At 37.4% G+C, this 19,792-nt stretch overlaps 2 protein-coding genes across 2 annotated transcripts; one reads left to right on the forward strand and one right to left on the reverse strand.

Moving 5' to 3' along the window:
• Positions 1–649: 649 nt before the first annotated feature.
• LOC122821294 (tryptase-2-like) lies at positions 650–5,504 on the reverse strand. Its single transcript, XM_044099076.1, has 6 exons — positions 5,416–5,504; positions 2,506–2,657; positions 2,099–2,276; positions 1,437–1,711; positions 1,129–1,268; positions 650–992 (listed from the first exon to the last, which is right to left on the reverse strand). The coding sequence occupies exons 2-6, from the start codon at positions 2,555–2,557 to the stop codon at positions 804–806; spliced, it is 834 nt and encodes a 277-aa protein (XP_043955011.1). The 5' UTR covers positions 2,558–2,657; positions 5,416–5,504; the 3' UTR covers positions 650–803.
• Positions 4,572–19,191, forward strand: cln3 (CLN3 lysosomal/endosomal transmembrane protein, battenin). The gene is made up of 15 exons (XM_044099074.1): positions 4,572–4,812; positions 4,889–4,925; positions 5,454–5,550; positions 5,662–5,745; positions 7,363–7,442; positions 7,693–7,778; positions 9,507–9,579; positions 10,498–10,641; positions 11,421–11,557; positions 14,709–14,761; positions 14,842–14,913; positions 15,095–15,150; positions 15,236–15,329; positions 16,750–16,890; positions 17,286–19,191. Exons 1-15 carry the CDS (start codon positions 4,746–4,748, stop codon positions 17,400–17,402), a joined length of 1,338 nt encoding a protein of 445 aa, XP_043955009.1. The 5' UTR covers positions 4,572–4,745; the 3' UTR covers positions 17,403–19,191.
• Positions 19,192–19,792: the final 601 nt, after the last annotated feature.

The raw sequence follows: 19,792 nt of genomic DNA on the forward strand, positions 1-19,792 counted from the left end.
AATGTTACAGAAGAGGTACTATTGTTTTCTGTAATTGCTGGTATTACCACAATTCGAGATGTTTGTCCTGCCGGGGACACCGTAGTGCAGGGATTTTGCGCGCGAGCAAATATATTTATGTTTGTGGTTGTAATGTGACAAAATATGCAAAAGTTCAAGAGGTGTGAATACTTTTGCAAGCCACTGTACTTTGTTTTTGCTGGTATAATAGTCTTCTGATAATTTACCAAAGACTCTCTTTACATTTGTCTAAGTTCTAGAAAAGTGCAGAATTTCTAAGAAAGTTGAACTAATCAGAGAGAGTAAGTCACAGGCGGTCAGGTAAGGGAGAGCTCAAATATTACTGGCATACGGTCAGAGGAATGGACAGCACAGAAATCTCCAGTTGCAGATTGTGTTACAACTAATGTGAAAAGGCCTCTGACTGAGTACATGGTTGCATAACAGCTGAAATAAATCTAACCCAACCTCAAGTGTCTGTTGTAATGAATAAAATGATAGTTATTCAACCACTAATAAGTAGCATAATTGTAATATAGTTAGTTTAGGGAAGTCTTTATTTTTCATCTTTAAGCTGGTTAATGTTTTATTTTTTCATTGAGCCACAAACAATTTTAGTTTATGAAATAAACACAAACAGACACCAAAATTGATGCTTCAGAGCTTTAATGCAATGTGGTTAAATGTTTGACAGAGAGAGAGAGAGCAGTAAGGGTTGAGTGGGTAAGGAGACAAGCTGAGAAAGGCAGCAACTCTGCTGGTTAGGGAAGACTTCCTTCCACTTCCTCTGGCTTCTGGGAACATTAGTCGGAAGTTGGTTCATCACCAAGTTGCCTCATGCGATCTTTAATGTAACCCATGAAACTGGAGACTCGTGTGTAGATGCTTGGAAAGCCTGCGACCTCACAACCATTAGGATTCCCATAACTCATGATTCCCACCTGCACAAAGCCTCTGGCTGTGCGGCACATGAGCGGGTCGCCGTAGTCACCCTGAGGAGAAGCAGATTTAACTTAAAGTTAGGTTTTAATCCCTGAGCCTGTTTACACAATCAAATTGCACAATGCTCTGAAGTCTCCACAGATATTGAAATAGATCATCTCAGTTCACATATATGTTGAAACTTACATCACAGGGGTTCTTTCTCTCTTTAGAGTCGCCTGCACACAACATCTTATCAGTCATGGTCGGATATTTGGCTTTACAAACTTCCTGAGGAAAGATGGAAATCTGCACCTCCTGAAGAGGTTGATTTTTTGATAGAGGAGCTGGATGGAAACACACAAAGAATAATTTACTCATTCATTTATTCAAATAGATTTTAATGTTGACACATAGTTCATTATAGGAAGGTTCAAAAAGCATTTCTAATGGCAAATTTTGAAAATATTACTTATGTAGGTTTTACAGTATAGACAATTGGAAAATAAAATCACCTTTGCCAATATTACCCCAGCCTGCGATCCAACACTCAGAGGAAGAATCGAAGACGTCATCGTCTGTGGGTAAGTTCACTGGAGCAACAGTCTTAGAGAATTTTAAAGGTTCTTCTAACCTTACCAGCGCGATGTCATTGAGAAAGCCATTGCCATTAATCTTGTAGTCAGGTAGACGATCAACAATGTTTACAGTCATGTAACGTTCAGATTTCTTGTCCAGCTCATATGTGCCGATCCACACCCCTGTTCGATCCCACCTGGACCAAAGTTCACTGAAACACACAAAACCAGACTAAAGAGATCAGATTACTACCTCTTTTTTACTCCCTGTAACCCCAACTCTCAAACACTTTATGAAACTATTCATCTAAAGAATCTCTTCACTCTCCTTTACTGCCTTTATCTGTCTTGACAAAACAATCAGATCTTCTTCATTTATAGATGTTATGTTTAATAGTTTTACAATAAGGTCCTACTTTCATAGTATTTGATGGTATCAGTTTTCTACCCAATCAACTACATTAAGAAACTGGAATTTATTTTTGTCAAAGCCTCTGACTAATTCCAAATAAAACAAATTAACAGTTCAGACATTTACACTAGTAGTTGTATAATTGTGGAAAATTATTAGAAAATTCTCAATAATAATGCAGACTTACTCATCCCAGCAGCGCCCAGCAGTCATGACCCACTTCTCATTGAGAATTGTACCACTGCAGTGCCACTTTCTCTGCCCACTGTCTGTTCTGATGTCAAGGTAAACCAAACCAGGCCACCTGCCTTTTGGGGCGTTCCCCCCACCGATGATGGAGCTCCTCACTCCAGCTCCCATCAAAGCTAAAAGAAATAAATAAAGTAGAAACATAAAGTAGTGTCACCTCAGAATAAAGAATTTAACATTTTGGTGTAGAGAAAAAGTCAGTGTGCACCTAAAGACACAACACAAGAAACAACAGTAAGGTGGTCAACAACATCCTGAGAAACTGACTAAATAATGAAAAGATATTTATAATATCAACATGTTGGGAATGAAGGAGCCCTTATAATGAATACAATTGTTTCTCACCTGCAGAGCACTGGAGCAGAACCAGCAGAGCGAACAGTTTACCCACAGCCATGGCTGAGATGCAGCTCTGTGGAGTGGAGAGGCTGCTGGAGTTTTATACACACAGCCGATGATGAGAGACTCTTATCATTTCATCACCCAGCCCATCCAGGCTATGGGCAGATTGAAGCAGATTTAAAAGACCTCCTTACTTTGTGTGGACAAAAATCCGAAGCAATTCGTAAAAACATAATATTTTATTTATATTTTTTTGAATATACTACTGGAGGATTTTTTTTTCCATAAATGTTTACTATGTTTACCTTACACTGTAACACAAAACTACTCACATCCTTTGACTTTTTTCACATTTTGTCATTGCGCAATCAGATATTTCAGTGGACTTAACTGAGTCTTGTTGCACAGAATTTTTTTAGGGGTATAAGAATAAAATGGAGTGCTTAAAGAGACACGCCACCTCTTTCTGATTTATATTTGTTAAATGTTTTGTATACCCTTTATTGTTTCTTTCCACAATCATGTTCAACTTTATGCTGTTTTTGTTTATATAAATTTCCTGTAAAATACATTGAAGTTTGTGGCTGTAATGTGACAAAATGTGAAAAAGGCTACAGCTGAATAGTTTGGCAAGACACTGTACATTACCTGCACATACACTGACTGATTCCCAAGTCTGACTATGAAGGAAGTAGATATTGTCTCTAAATATCTTGGCCTTAGTGTAATATGACATCTGGTAATCTACACATTGACATTTCAAACCATCACTAGCTTTTGGGGGTTTTTGTACTTTAAGGTTCAATTTTAGTGTTTTTATTCTGTGAATGATTGAACACCACTGCAAACATCTGTCAAGTCTCTAAAGGTTTCTTAAATTGGTATTTTTGTTTGTGGTTGTGGTAATGTCTAATGGTGACAAGACAGCATACTGGAAAGTAATCGAGGGGGAAAATGTTCCCGGGTCAGATATGTCTAAATTTCATCTGCAACATTCAGATGGTCAGCTCAAAGTTTGACATGAACAACATGTGTTTGTTTCAAATTGTTCCAATTTACAGTTACCTGAATGTCAAATGGATCTCACTAACTTAAAGGGCTTTTCTTTGCTTATTGAGATTATTTAATTGGGGCCATGGATATACACGCAAACAACCAAGAACCCCCACCAGTATAACAAAGGAAAAGCCCCCACTGCCTTGGTGAAGTATTGTTGGTGACCACATCCATCCCTTTCCTGGCCAGAGTTCCATGAAAGTAGTTTTGATGACTACGGTACTTCCAGCAGGATGAGCCACAAATCAAATTATAGAGGTCTCCAGCAAGACAATGCATTCACTGTATGGTGATGTCGTCCACATTGTCACCACACCTCAGTCTTTTAGGACTGGGTAGAACAAGAGACATGTAGCCTACCAATATGTTACAGTAGCACTTGGAGTTCCTGTATCACGCTAACATGGACCAAAATCTAAAAGAAATGATTTTGTCACTTTTTCAAAAAATCCCTCCTATGAAAAAGTTTGGCTGTTTCTAAATTAAAAGGATGCCATCCTCTACCTAATACAGAGACAAAGCACTCTATCTTGTATAGTCTAACTCTAAGAATAAAGGTTGAGTGCATACCTTAAAATTTATTCTGATTTTAAAGTTTAAGTTTAGATTTTCATCCAAACAATAGTTTGAATGAATAAAGCAGATCTGACTTCTGTAATGGTCCCAACCAGAACCCTACTGAATATAAACTATGCTTAAAGCTGGATGTTGAATACCAACACATTTAAAGCAGTTTAAAATCACATTATAATTCATTCGATAGAGGCTCCTAGTGATAGTTTCCCCTGCAGCTTTCTGAGCCCTTTGAGGATTGCAGAAAATATTTATTAAATTGAAATGTGTTAACTCAATTCTTTATATAGAGCTCCGTAGATTTATTTATTGTATTGTAACATCAGTTCACTCCGGAAATTTTATAATTAAAGCCCCAAATTAATCTGACATTAATGCCGGTGTTCTGTATTAGTCACATGGGCCAGCGCTGCGGTGTTCCAACCACTGACATAGGAATGGACGGTTCTGGCTGTGTTTCTAGGGGAGCATTTTCAAATGAAACACACAATTTATGACGTTTTTTTTGGATAAACAGTAGACAAAGTCAGTCTGCTGTTGTTTTTTTGAAACTGAGAATGTTGGTGAACGTTGACTCTGCGACGTTTTGGTAGCTTGTTTCGGTGAATATTTTCATGGTTAGGACCATGGAGCGCTCAGCCAGCATTAATGCGGACCAACCCGAGCAGCTTGGTTCTAATGGTGGGTCACCCAGCTGACAGTTTCACCCAACTTTGGATTAAACCTTGTTTCACTTTGTTTTCTCTGTCTTGTCCAGGTGGTTGTGTTAAATGGCGCAACTGGTGCGGCTTTTGGTGAGTGTTCACTTAGAAAATCCTAAAATATGTCTGCAGAGACAAGAGCCACTGCGTCAGCAAATTGAATGTTTTTTTTTTGTTTGTTTGTTTGTTTGTTTTGCCATATTAGCCTGGCTGGCTGATTAATATGTTTAATAATATTGAAAGGGACAAAAACGTAAAAAAGTCTGAAAACTAAACTCCAGCCAGTGAAACTGCGCCTTCCTCCTAGCTATCAGGTGATAATAATGTCACTTCCTCTTTATTCATAAAGAATAGAAACTAGACAGTTTCAGTCATTTATTGTGCTGCGTATAGAGTCTTGCAAAAGTAACCATACGCTACATTACGTCAGGGTAATGTATTTTATGTGATAGACTAAAATTAAAAATGTCTGCTGTCCATTCAGCACTGATTAGTTAAAGGAACTTTAACTGCAGTTACAAAGTGCAACCCCCCCCCCCCCCCACACAGACACACACACACACACATATACATACATACATACATATATAAAGTGCTCCTTTTGTCTCTTTCCTTCTTCAGGCTCCTTGGACTCTGCAACAATTTTGCTTATGTGGTCATGCTGAGTGCAGCTCATGACATCCTCGTAAAGCAAGAATCAAAAAACTCAACAGCGACTGTAAGAAGCAAATATTGTGATTTGTGATTAAAAGCACGTATTGGATAAACAGCATGTTATCAATGGTTAGAAAGGTGTTTCATAAGATCATTTGTGGACCTTACATTCTAGGCCTCAGATCAGCTGGCTGTGGGTCTCCGAGCTGGAAACCGTAGCAACAGCAGTCGCTACGACTGCAGTCCTGTCAGCACAGGGGTAAGAGGAGACTCTCTCTCTGGTTGCCTCTGACCAGACCAGACCAGTAACTTCCACCATTAGCCTTGGAAATCATTTCCAGGCTGTTCTGATGCATCAGACCTCAAAGTGTTTAGCTCCATTCCTTTAAACCCCATAAAAAGAGATGAAATCTGAATTTACTCAAGTGTTCATGGTTAGGTCTATTCAGGTGATGATGAGGAGATTTGGGAACATCACTTTACCACACAGTAAGAGGCAGCTGCCGTCAGGGATTACTGTCATAATGTTTGGGCATTTGGCAATATGAAATAGCAATATGACTTAATATTGCTGGAAATAACCTGAACTCACTAAGGGCTTTTATTTGCTTATTGATATTATTTAATTGAGGCCATGGACATAAGATGTCCAGATGTAATTATAAGGGATCATATGCTTTATATCAAAGTGGAGGCTTATTTTGGAACTGTTTTACTGATGGCGCTTCAGCTGATACCAGGCTGAATAAAATGTTGGAAAGAAAAACAGCTGAGATCATGAATTAAGTCATTTTGTTGTTGTAATAGTTCTTTTGTTCTATTTGCTTAACATTACGGTTAGTAATTGCCAGTTGTTGAAGTGTCAAACTGGTGGCAAAAATAAATAATTAGTAGCTTCTCTCAGGTTTTACTGATAGTCAGAAGTATGATGTATCTTTGTATCCAGCCCCATATTATTCTAAACCTCAAAATAACTGCTGGTTCCCTTCACCGCTAATGAAGGCAAGGCTTGTACCGCTGCGTACTCCCTCACAATATATATATAATAAGGATAAAGGCTAAAATGCTTATGTGTTTTTGAATAACAACAATATTTGTTGTTAATCTGTTGCTAAGAGATGAGAACGTTTTCTGGTAACAAAGTGCCACGAAGTAAACATCTGATTTTTACTTTTGCAAAATTTAACAACTGTAAATTTCTTGTGTCCAAGTAGATGAGTAATATTTCGAAAGACCTTATGTTTTATAAACTATACATATATATATGTATGTATATAATGAATATGTTATTTTATTACATATTCATATATTTTTTTTATGAATATGAACAAAATCAGCTTGAATATATATATATATGTATATATATATATATATATATATATATATATATATATATATATATATATATATATATATATATATATATATATATATATATATATATATATATATATATATATATATATATATAACCTATTGAATAAAATCTGTTAAAATCCATTCAAAGTGTCAGTTCAGTTTTAACAGGAGGGACAAGCCTGTTTTTATATTAGGGGACTTCTGAAGGCCATTGGTTTGACTGGACGTTATTCAGGAGTAAAATATTAAATGGGGCTGAATACAAATTTACGACACACATTTTTCAGATTTTTCTTTGCAAACATAAAATGGTATATCCTTTTCCATTCACTTCACAGCCTCACGGTAGCTTCTGTTATTGTGTCACATGAAATCCTTAGAAGTTTGAGGAAATGTGACAAAATGTGACATGAATACTTTAGGAAGGCACTGTATTTAACATGAAAAAACCTTTTTCATAATTAGTTCTGTTAGATCAGAATGAATGAAGGTAAGCAGTTGTAATGTGTGTTTGCAGGCTGTGCTGCTGGCTGACATTCTTCCAACACTCTTCATCAAGATTTCGGCTCCCTTTGTGATCCACAAAGTTCCCTATGGGTGAGTTCATCACTATTACTTCAAATTCCATCAGTGTATTTGATAAAGCTTGACATGTCTTAGAAGCAAATCTGATGGGAAGAGCGTTGAAAGTTTTATTGTGTTTTTTTTATTTTTTTTCATTACTTCATTTTTATTCACTGTATTCCAAGTAAAACAGTTTGTGAATTGTTGATATTTTTCTGAAAATTAAGGTAAGGATGCATTCTTTTCCAAAAACTCTAAAAGCAAATTCTTTCATTATTTCTAGTTTTCGGGTGCTGTTTTGTGTCGCCATGGCAGCAGCAAGTTTCCTGTTTGTTTCCCTTTCCTCCGCTGTGTGGCTAAGTATCGTCGGTAATTATTGATGCTCCAGCTCTTCTCGATAAATGTGGTGGAGCTGATAATGATGGAGAAGTCAGATGATAGAGTTCAGTCATTTCAGTTTAGTTTGCGCCTAATCTTCTTTGCATGCATGGAGATATGATATCACAGTTTCATGTTGAAACGCGCCTGAGGCAGCTCATCATGATAAGCAGTTATTAATAAATCCTTCTGTGAACATTTCTTATCAAAGGAATCTGATGTGATCAAACTGAGAGCATGTTGCTGCTACATCCTCAGAAGAGTCCAGGAAACGACAAAGATAATGTCTTTGAAGTGTACATGAATTTTTGACACTTTTAATGCAAATGTGCATTAATAGTTGCATTAAAAGTGTCAACTTAGCATTATTTGGTAAATAACTACATTTTTATGCAAAGATGCAGTAAAACTTGCATTAAATGTGAATTAATGCATTTTCATTTTATTTTACCATTTATTTGTCCCTGGGGGGGGAATTTAAAGATACATAAAGCAGCACAATCATAAACACAATAATTTAGAAAAATTTACACATAAAATCAAAAAACAAGCAGACAAGGATCACCATGAAATGTGTCAGTAATTACATTTTAAATAACTGCAACAGTAAAGGAAGATTTATACACACATATGTACGTACATACACATACATATTATTCATAACTCAGTCTGACTAATGTCCATTTATTTCAGGAACTTTATCTCCAAGTAAAACACATCATATATAGTAATTACATAGAGATGAATGTTTAAAAGCCATTATTTCTGTTAACTATGATCATTTTCGACTGTAAATGAAACCTTACATTTACAGTTAGAAAATTGCATCAGACCAACGAAGAAACACATTTATACCGAAATGGTTTCCCAAGTTTTTTTGTTTTTTTTTTCTGGCTCTTGTGGCCTTTAATGATAGTAGTTTGACAGGAAGGTGGGTTATGAACGAAGGGGAAGACGTGGCAAAGGTCAACAGGCTGGGAGAGTAGCTGGTCACATGGATAAGTTCCTCACAGTGCAGCAGAATGTCAGTAAAAATGTTTTTCTGACTCCACAGGAATTGAGCTTCCCTAGGAGCTGTGTCTGTTGTCGACACTTTGTGAGAATATGTTCTGTGTTAGAGGAGATAATCAAAAAGTGTTTATACTCCTCTGCTCACTGCAGACATTCTATGACTGATGATGGAGACACCATCTGTCTGCTTCTCACCACCTTCTCCTTGACTTACTGACATTCAGAATACTGTGAATGTCCACATAGTCACAAGCTGCTAACAAGACAGGACTGTCTGTGGCCTGCAGGATGCAGCTAGGTACTTTCTGGGATGTATGCAGACACATTGATGTGTGTTTTCAAAGGAGAAACATCTATTTAAATACAGAAGATTCTGACTGGAAAAAAAAAACAAATTCTGTGGTCATTTTAGCGGCGCCCCTATGCACAGCATGGAGCACAAACCAACACTTTGCTCTGTTGGTTATGAGTTACGGTTTAGGCTAATATCTCAGGCTAACATTTGTCTGTGGTGACAAAAGATCCGATTTTTTTGGTAGGTTTTGTAAATTCAAAATAAATACAACACTTAAGAGAACAACTTGCAGCACATTAAGAAATTGTATAGTAATGTTAAGGTGGGGATGTTTCTGTATAAACTTTTTGGTTTCTTTGCATGTGTGCTAAAAGTTTCTGCATTCACACCGGACTCTGTCTGTGTTGTTACAGGAGTGATCTTTGCCAGTATAAGCTCTGGCCTGGGGGAACTATCATTCCTGTCACTCAGTGTTTTCTTCAACAGGTAAAACCGACATCTCTGTCTTAGTTTCTTTTTGAGTTTTATAAGGTGCTTAAACTGAATCAAACACAAAACCAAGAGTGGGACTGTGCTACAACCTGCAGGAAAAATGTTCGAACTTTGGTGAATGTAATTAATAGGATTCATGACGCATGAATAAATAATTAAAGGAGACCTATCATGCCAAAAAGATTTTCTGCATGTTTTTGTTCTCCCATTTTGGTCTCAACCCAAGTGGCTCACTTTGTCATTGGAAGATGGCCAGGTTTGGTCAGGTTTGGTCAGATGGTTTTACTGCTGTATGCGCTGGACTGTGGCTGCTGGATTAAAATGTCCATGTATTCTCCAAGTCACAAAGAACAGAACTGTGTGGCTTCATTTTATCTTTATCTTATGTTTCTATCAATGTTTTTTAATGCACATTTTGAATCATCACATTAGAAAAGGTTGATGTAAATGTCAAAATTTGAAATAAATTTCTCAGTTTCTCAAAAAATATAAAATTATGCTCACTTAGGAAGCTTTCTGGCATTTCCAAAAAAAAAAAAAAAAAAGTTAATTCTTTAAAGGCGAGATGGAAACAGGTTTATTTAATAAGTTCCAATGTAGCAAATGCAAATTCATCCTTAATATTGTTAAGTATTTAATTTCTTGCAACTTGTACTATTATCACAATATTCCACAGTATTATTGCATATTTCATGCTTTTCTAATATTGTGTTGTCCTGGGGTTTTATGCTTAGAGCTCCCATGTGCAGCTCTGTTACACAAAATTCCAACAAAATACATTGAAATATTTGGGCGAAAGGTGGAAAGGTTCAAGGAGTCTGAATACTTTTCCGTTTTCCAATGAATAATATTAAGTGTAATCCCTGACACTGTGTGGTTTGGGGTTAGTAACTCTGCTGGCTTCATCCTCAGGGATGTTCTGGAAGGCTGGGGTTCTGGGACCGGTGCTGCTGGTGTTACTGGTTCCCTCCTCTATGCAGGCCTCATCCAAGCACAAGTCTCCCCCGAGACCACACTGCTCATCATGCTAATTGTCCCGGTTGCAATGCTAGTTAGGTAAGTGTTGAAATGCTGTTAAAAACATGTTACTTCTGTAATGAGCTGCTTTCAGGAAGTGTTAGAAAAGTGCTGACAGTCTGACATAAAAACAAGATGTAGTCAACAATTGAGAAACCTGAAACAAAGGTTACATTTTGATGAGTGCCACCATCAACATTATCAGTACACATCAAATATCCAATTATTATGGTTCTAAAGCAGCTCTAAACAGGTGGGTTTCAGCCTAGATTTAAAGGAACTCAGTGTTTCAGCTGTTTGGCAATTTTCTGGAAGTTTGTTCCAGATTTGTGGTGCATAGAAGTTGAATACAATGAGTTCAGTTGATGTGCAGTCCCATCAGGTGTTTGCTAATTGCTGCTGGCTAGTCTGAAGGAGTTGCATGGCAGAGCTGCTCTGTGAGGCAGGAGCTCAGAAGCTTGGAGAGCTGATAGAGATGCAGCTGTTCTATGAGCTAGCAACAGAATGAATGCAGGGAAACAAAGGCACACTTTTCTAATTTCCAAATATTTTCTTGCTCTTTATGATTCTGGACTACTTTGTGTTGGTTTACTAAAATAAATCCCAATGAAATAAACTCTCTAAAAGGAAACCTTTGCTAAGCAGGTATATATTGAAGAATCTAGTAAGCACTTTCAGTGATTTATTGGGCTTTATTGTCGGACAGTAGGCTGAAAAAGGATGTACCCTTAAAACTCATGTCATGTAGGAACACATTACAAAGGAGAATCAATATCCGACATAATCATCATTTGTATGTGTTCTTCCTCCATCACCAGCTATTTCTTTCTGCTGGTTCCTGAACCTTCTCTACCTCAGTGGAGCAGGTCGGAGACAGAGTGTCCACCTGTGGACTCGGAGGAACGACAGCGACTGATGGACGAATCAGAAGATGACCTGGAGACACCAGCTCCAGGTAAAACATCCAGCAACATCCAACAACATCCAATAACATCCCACAACATCCAATAACATCCAACAACATCCAATAACATCCAACAACATCCAATAACATCCAACAACATCCAATAACATCCAATAACATCCAACAACATCCAACAACATCCAATAACATTCAATAACATTCAGAATGTTATTGAATTCTGGAAACATAGAATTTCCAGAATGCTTGATTTTGTAATTGGTCAATCAGTTAATGTGGTATCAGAGTTTGTCCATCAATGTGAGTTGGCCAGTGTCACGTCTTCCATTGGTTTTATCTGATCTGACTGAAATGTCAGTTTCTCTGTTTGAGGAAAACGTGTTGATATTTGGTTTGATTAGAAAGTAATTAATCTTTAAAAGAACACTTCCTCTTCATAAGAGGCGCTTGTTATCATGTAATGTGGTTGCTGTCCACTAATTTAGCTTTCATTTTTCAGAATAAGTGATAAGAATCTGGGTGTAAGCTTGATTTGCTGGGAAAGTTCTGTTCATATTTCCATATCAGTTTAATTCTGTGCAAAATAATCAAGTCACCAATAAGTGGGGAAGGTTGACAGAACATCTTTAATAAAGTAAAGAGTCATTTAACGAAGCCTTCTCAGGACTTTAAATGATCTGATTCATCTCAGTTCAATTCAGCAACATAACAAACATCAAGTAAATAATCTTTAATAATAATAATAATAATAATAATAATAATAAATGTAAATCATCTTTATACACAGCAATTATCAAAATCCAGAAGTATATGTGTTGAAGTCTAAACGACTTATTTTTGGATTTAAGAAGGCAGAGAGAAAAAGAATGAATACATGATTGTCATCCCTGTATTATGATGAGAATACAAAAGACCGAAGTCATATTATTTGTACTGTGTTTCTGGGACGCCTGAAAATCTGACGCGAAGCAAAATGATGGAGAACAAAAGCTGCTTCAGGCTCATTTCTGCTTCTAAAACAGATCTGATTAAATGCTGGGAAAGACTATTGTTGTGTTCAAGTTTTCAGAATTCTGAATAATTTTTAACAATGAAATCACATCAACTGTTCTACATGACAGTTTGATACATTTACTTTAAATGTATTCAGTCAGGGAAAAAAAACAAGCATAGTGGTTATGTTACAAAGTTGTGCTACAGGGAGTTAGCCTATCAGTGAAGCTATTCAAGCCTTAAATAGCTTCTCAGCGCTCAACATGTAGCGGCAGCACAACGCTAACGTCAGAGTCCACATCCACAAACAAGTTCCAGGAATGATGAGGAGTTCCTGAAACACTGAGGAACTGATCGGCTGTAGCACTTTGATTCGGTCGAACCCTGTAATTAACTCAAGTCCCACCTTTAGATTAAACCCTTCACACATCCAACCAAACCTGGATGTTTTTGATGCTCTGGGTTTAGCTCCATCCATCTTCCCATCAAGCCTGCCCAGCTTCCCTATTGAACCAAAACATCCCATCAGTAAACGCCGCCACGCTTGATTGTGGAGACGGTGGAATTATGGGGATTTGACATGTTCCTTCTCATCCACACCTAGGCCTGTCGCGATAAACGAGAAATTGATTAATCGTACGATAAATTAAAACTATCTACGTCATTTTAATTATTGGCGTTATCGTCTCTTCCAGCCTTTTTCTCTTTCTGTTGATGACGCTAAATGAAAAAAGGCTCAACTCCGGTGCTCTCCACTGATCCTCCCTTCCTCATTTCCTTAGTGTAATGCCCAGTTCACACTACATCATCTTAGTGCTGTCAGTCGATTGTCGGCCCATTTTCAAAATCTGAGATCACACATTAGCCGACAGAAATCCTAGGTATAACGGTTCCATCGGGTTCGATGTGCCGTGTGGTGTCCAACAGTGGGCACAAAATAATGGCTACAAGTCCAGTTAACTAATTAAAACCAGGCATTAATCAATGCTTTACTACAATCTACCAGCAGTACATGTGTCTCTAGTGTCAGCGTAACGTCCTGACTGAATGAAAACCATTATAATCTGTTTATGTCACGTTAACGAAGAACAGCTGAAAAGTTACTGGGTTCATCAACGTAGCGATTTCGCTCCAACTCCTCCCCTCGTCATTTCTATATTCTTTGCACCAAATGTTTTATAAACATTAATGTTGTTTCCACATATCATCTCCAATGTCCGCTGGACTTCAGGTTGCGCCTGTCAGCTGTTTGGGATTCCCCTCTGTAATTTCCCCTCAGAAAGCACGGAGGAGAATCCGGCTTTCTGATTGGCTACCTGTCACATTCAACAGGCTGCGGTAACGATCCCAGTCGGGGAAAAACCCCTGATTTAGATCGGAGGGGCCACAACGATCTACCATAACACACCATACACTACAGGATGATAACAAGAGACAATCTTACAACGATAAAAGTTCTAAGGTTGTCATAAGGGGAAAATGTAGGTGTGAACTAACGTGTAGTGTGAACTATTGCATCAGGTAGTCGATGTTCCATCTTCTCTATTTAAATCTAATGATTACTGAAGGGCAATATGGTAAACAGACTTTATAATCTGCACTCTTTTGTTTAAATGAAGTATTTATTTACACTTTGGCTTTATGTTATTTCGTTTTTATTCAAGTACATTTTTATTAATGGAGACTGAGAATCAATTTTATTTTTGTTTTTGGTTGTTTTGTTTATTTTATCAGTTCCAGTGTTAAGTGTTCTTTTGAAAATAAAGTGTATCTATCTTTGGCAGGAAATCGCATGCATTATTATGTCATTTCCATTAAATCAGTGTAAAAAGGTTTTCAAACAATACTATCGTCTATCGCAATAGTTTTTTGAGACAATTAATCGTTCAGCAAAATTTGCTATCGTGACAGGCCTTTCCACACCAAACATTTAACATATAGGCCAAAACATTTAGCGTTGTCTGAACAGAGGCAACACTAAATGCAGTTGAGTGTGTTGATCGACACGGCGTGTTGATTGGTCACATTCAGTCCCAATAAAATACACTAAAGTCTGTAGCTTTAGCGCGACATGAGTAAAATGGTTATGAATATTTTATCATGTAACTGTAAGAGGTGTAATGATGATGATGATCTCTACAGTGAATGCATGTGTAGTAACTGATTATTCTCTCCTCATTGACTGTAACAGAGGACAGGACCATGGGACCGGTCACCCTGCAGGAGAAGTTAGCCGTCATCAAGGTAAGTGCATCTCTCACACGTTTGGAAGATTTTCTTCATTATCATCAAACACTAAGAGTGCATATTGTTCCTGTGAACAGGGCTTGTTATTACCGTTTGTTATCCCTCTGGGACTGGTCTACTTTGCTGAGTACTTCATCAACCAATGCTTGGTAAGCTCTTTAGTGACCTCTGGCCTCACACTCATCTCACTGCATGCTGTAATTTTGTGTGAGATGATAGGAATTATAAGCCCCAACTATCATGAAGGAGAAATTATTCTTTTTAACAATAAAATGACTATAGACATTTTTATGTGAATAATTTAGATTTTCTTTTTGTTGTGTTTGTCAGATGGAGCTCCTGTTTTTTCACAACTCTTCCTTATCACATGCGGAACAGTATCGCTGGTCAGTAAACCATCTTTTTATGTAATTTTTAGATATTGTTTCATTCAGGTGGAAGGTTCTGATTGTTGTCTGTGTATTTGCTCAGGTACCAGACTCTGTACCAGGTTGGTGTGTTCGTGTCCCGATCCTCTCTGCGTTTGAAAAAGTTCAGGAAAACTTGGATTTTCTCGCTACTGCAGGTGAGAAATGGACCAACTGCAAATCTAGAAGTGCATCAGCTGTCAGTGACCATGGTAACGTGTAACTGCACTTGTAGCCAGCTTAAGGTTTATCAACTACAGCAGAACCTTATATGGTAATGTCTGCATAACAGAATTATAAATAATGCCTGTTAAATAAGTGCAGGAGGTTCCCTGTAGGGCCAGCTGGTGGAAAAAGACACCAGCTGGAATCTCTCTCTAAAAATAAAATAATTCAGTATTTGTTGGTTTATTCTTCATGAGATATTAAACTTAGATGACAGATTTATTGTTGACTGTAGCAGACTTTTCTTTATTAGTGGAAACATGTTTGATGAATGTTTTCTACTTGTAATATTTCAGTGGCTATGGAAATTAAAGCAAAAAATGCATAACACACCAAGAAACACTCTGCTGACACAGCAGGTAGTGTAGGAATATAGCATTTTGTGTTTCTTACAGTGGGACAGAAAAAATTAAATGATTATGTAGTTTGTACCTGGTTATGAAAGAAGAAAAATTCAACCTCAGACTAGTCCAGGGGCTCTGAAACCGTTTCTCAATCGGTCCATCTAAATAAAACTTGCCAATCACCTGGTGTTTGCACTGACTAATGAAACAACTCACCATTACAGGAACACCAAAAATCCAGAAGACCCTCCTTCTGACTCTGGTTGGCTGCTTCTTAGCAACCTGTGTACTTCTGCAGTTGGGAGCACTGGGAGAAGGCAGAGGAGCTCTGTTTTTTTCACAGCTTATCTGTATCGTATTACACTGTCATCCTGAATGATGGCATTTTGTTTTTGACTCCAGGGCAGACCCAGATTACACAGATTACCCAGATTACACTCTGACCTGGAGTGACCTTGGAGTATCCCAGAATGAGCTCAAGAGTGTTGCTAAGGACATGGAGGTCTGGGTTTTCCTGCTTGTCCTGAAATATATCTATTAATTGATCCAACAACTTGCAGCTGGTCATGTTGTAAATTCTCAAATCGAAAACATTCAACCAAAGTTCTCAGTCTTGCAGCGAGGCTTACCCTGAGATAAAGAAGTCACTCCAGATGGACTACACACGTTATCAGTTCACATGTTGACTCGTTAAAGTAGATTACAAAAAGATATGAACAAGTCTGATCCTTTTGGCTGGACAAAAAGAAAGTATATTAGCTGGACTGCAACAATACAGAGAGGACAGTCAGAGCCGAAGTGGCCGACCTCACAGCAAAGGATCAGAAATGTCTCCTGTCAACAGGCATGGCAGCTGCCGCTCAGCTGAGGCTTTCCAAGCAAGTCATAGATAATAGATGTTCTATCGATGATCATTTTAGCATAGAATGTGTGAGTTCTGCAGTTTCACTGTCTTTTGTAAAGATTGCTCTAAATGTTTGTTCCCTGTCCTTCTCTCTGCCCGCCACAGGTGGTGAACGCAGTATTCCTCATCTTTGCTGTGCTCTTCCAGTTCCTGCCCAGCATCTGGATTGTCTTTGTTATAATTCTCTATGAGGGTCTGTTGGGTGGAGCAGCCTATGTAAACACCTTCCACTTCATCAGCAAGGAGGTAACGTCCGTCTGTCTGTCTGTCTGTCTGTCTGTCTGTCTGTCTGTCTGTCTGTCTGTCTGTCTGCTTGTTTTTCAAGTTGAAGAATACATATTTTTACTGTTTTGACTTTCTTGGTTTATATTTACTTTTGTGGGCAAATTTGGTGCCTCTTGATAAAAATGGGTAAAAAACACTTAAAATTAATTAATTTATCGCAGAAGCATAAATCTTGTAGATAGTGAAAGAGTGAATTTTTCTAAAAAAAAATAAAACAAAATGAGTTTGAGATGATTCTTCTGCCTTAAAAGATGTTTACATTTGATCCACATCTTTACCAGGATGGCCAAACATTTGTCTGCATCTTCACATAAACACCTCTAAGCGTTTCCTGACGGACGTCCTTTCTTCCACAGACTGAGAGCAGATACAGAGAGTTTGCCATGGCAACGTCCAGTGTGGGAGACAGTCTGGGAATAGCTGTGGCTGGAGCTGCAGCTTTCCCCACACATAGCTACTTCTGTTCCCTGTGATGAAGCGCCTGCACCCCCCAGCTTGATAAATAACCAACACAGAGGAGGACTCTAAGTTAACAATTTCTTTAAAGATTGGGACTTAGAGCAAAACACATAACTCTTTCATAAAAATCCACATCTACACATAAAGAATGCCCCCTGAATTCAGCAGGACCAGGTGCTGAATCCTCTGCAGTTGAGAAGAAAACTGACATCAGCAGAACTGTTCTGACATTTGAGGATTCACAAGTCCAGATGGAAATACTGACAACATTGAGAACCTCTGCCTCATATTGTGTCAGCCCCAGACAACAAATTTAAGAAACTAATTAAATAATGCGTTGTTACCCGGAGCTACTTCGACTGAATCCGTTTCATGTCATTCAGTGACAGTTTAACTTTGATGTGAAGTCTGATGTCCTTCGTACAGATGAATTGTCTGAAGTGTATTCTATGATCAGTCAGTCAGTAACATCTTCAGGAGGGATGACACAGGCTCCTGTCAACTGGAACATTTGCTTAAAAGCAAATTCTGCTGCATTCTTTTGAAACATTGATGTTAAAAAATAGCTCTTCATGTCTGCGTTTTAAATATCTTCACATTTTCACTGTTAACTGACACTGGTGTGGTAGTGTTTGATTGATAAAAGCTCTTACTTTCCTGCAAACGTCCATCAATAGAAATGGAAAATATTAACCTTTGACTGGGACACAGACGGCAGAGATGCAGCAAGCACCTTGTTAAATCTAGAAATCAAGTTTGTTTGTAGAGCACATTTCAGCACCAAGGCAATTCAAAGGGCTTAACATGATAAGCACTTTGTGGTGCATAGAAGCTGAATGCTGCTTCTCCATGTTTGGTTCTGGTTCTGGATGCAGAGCAGAATCAGAATCAGAACCAGAACCAGAAGACCTGAGAGGTCTGGAAGGTTGATACACCAGCAGATCTTTAATGTGTCTAAGTTTTTCACTGATTTATAAACAAACAACAGTAGTTCTTGACATTGTTTGTTGTATTTAAATATATGCCAGATAGAATTGAAGTCTTATTTTAATGTTAGTTTTAAACAGGTTTATTTGTACTATTAGTTTTAAAGGTTAACTTCTTTCAGGTTAACCAGGTACTGGGCCTGTAGACAGGACAATGGTTACTATTTAACATTCCTCATCAAATAAACTTGAAATACATCAGTTGCTCAGTAGATATTTATAGATATTAGAAAAGCACTAATATGCCAATAAATAAAACTTTGGAAATGGAAAAACCAAAAAAAAAAATTTCAGTAAATTATATCCTAACCTTTAGACTTAAGCTGGAAGCTCTGTCATTCTACATTGCCTTCAAAAAGGTTCAATCAGGTTTTTGCTTCAAAGATGGGCCTTTACTACCATTTTTTGTTTCTTCTAGAGGCTGTACATTCTTTCCTTTTTAGCACTCATTGCTACATTAACTGCGTTAAACTTTTGGGAACTTTTGTATTGATTGTAAGGGTGTCAGTGGTCCAACTGGATCAATGAACCCACCCGTTGAACAATGTTCAGAGCTTTAATGAGTCAAATTTAATCCGCTTTCAACTTGTAGTTATGAACATACAATTAGTTCATTACTCACAAGAAAATAGTTCTATCATGCACCGATAAGCTTTTTGAAGATGTCTTGTGTTCTCAGAAATGTCTCCAAAAACGAACCAGTGTGCTCATTCCTACTGTTGTGATCATGCCATGGCTGACATGCTTTATTTTTATCATGAGTGTGTGTATGATTTTATGCCCATGTCTTTGTTGAATAAAGAATGAGTTTTTTTTTAATGTTCTGTGGCTCTTGTTGTGCAGTAACACTGGATACAAGTTATTAAAAATTATTTCATAAAGGGAGACTTCCAAAAGAACTGATAAAATACTTGTAATTGTAACTTTAAAAACTTCTAAAATAAAACAACATTTTAGATGGTGTTTATTATTATTATTATTATTATTATTATTATTATTATTATTATTATTATTATTATTATTATTAAATAGTTCCCAGTACTGTGGAAAATGTTCATACTAATACCATAACACCAGAGAATGCCTTGTGGTGTATTAGTGTCAAACTATAGTACAAGTGCTACTGGTGATACCCTAACAGACTTTAGTGGTACTTAACAGCGTTAGTATTCATAATTTGCAGAGTAAATACAGCAGCATTGTTCGATGAACCTATCAGAATCTGGATCTTGGATTTACAAATTGAAATCATGTTTCAGTTCTGAGTTAGAATCCAATGAAATTTACATATTAGTTTTAAAGAAGACTGTTTAGTGATGTGTATTTGAATATATTTATGGAGATACAGATAAACATGCAGAAACCAGTTAGCTGTATGACAAAGCTTTACATACACTGCAGACATAGTGGATTTTCAG

The sequence above is a fragment of the Gambusia affinis genome, linkage group LG19 (assembly GCF_019740435.1).
Source record: "Gambusia affinis linkage group LG19, SWU_Gaff_1.0, whole genome shotgun sequence".
In the NCBI taxonomy this organism is placed as follows: domain Eukaryota; kingdom Metazoa; phylum Chordata; class Actinopteri; order Cyprinodontiformes; family Poeciliidae; genus Gambusia; species Gambusia affinis.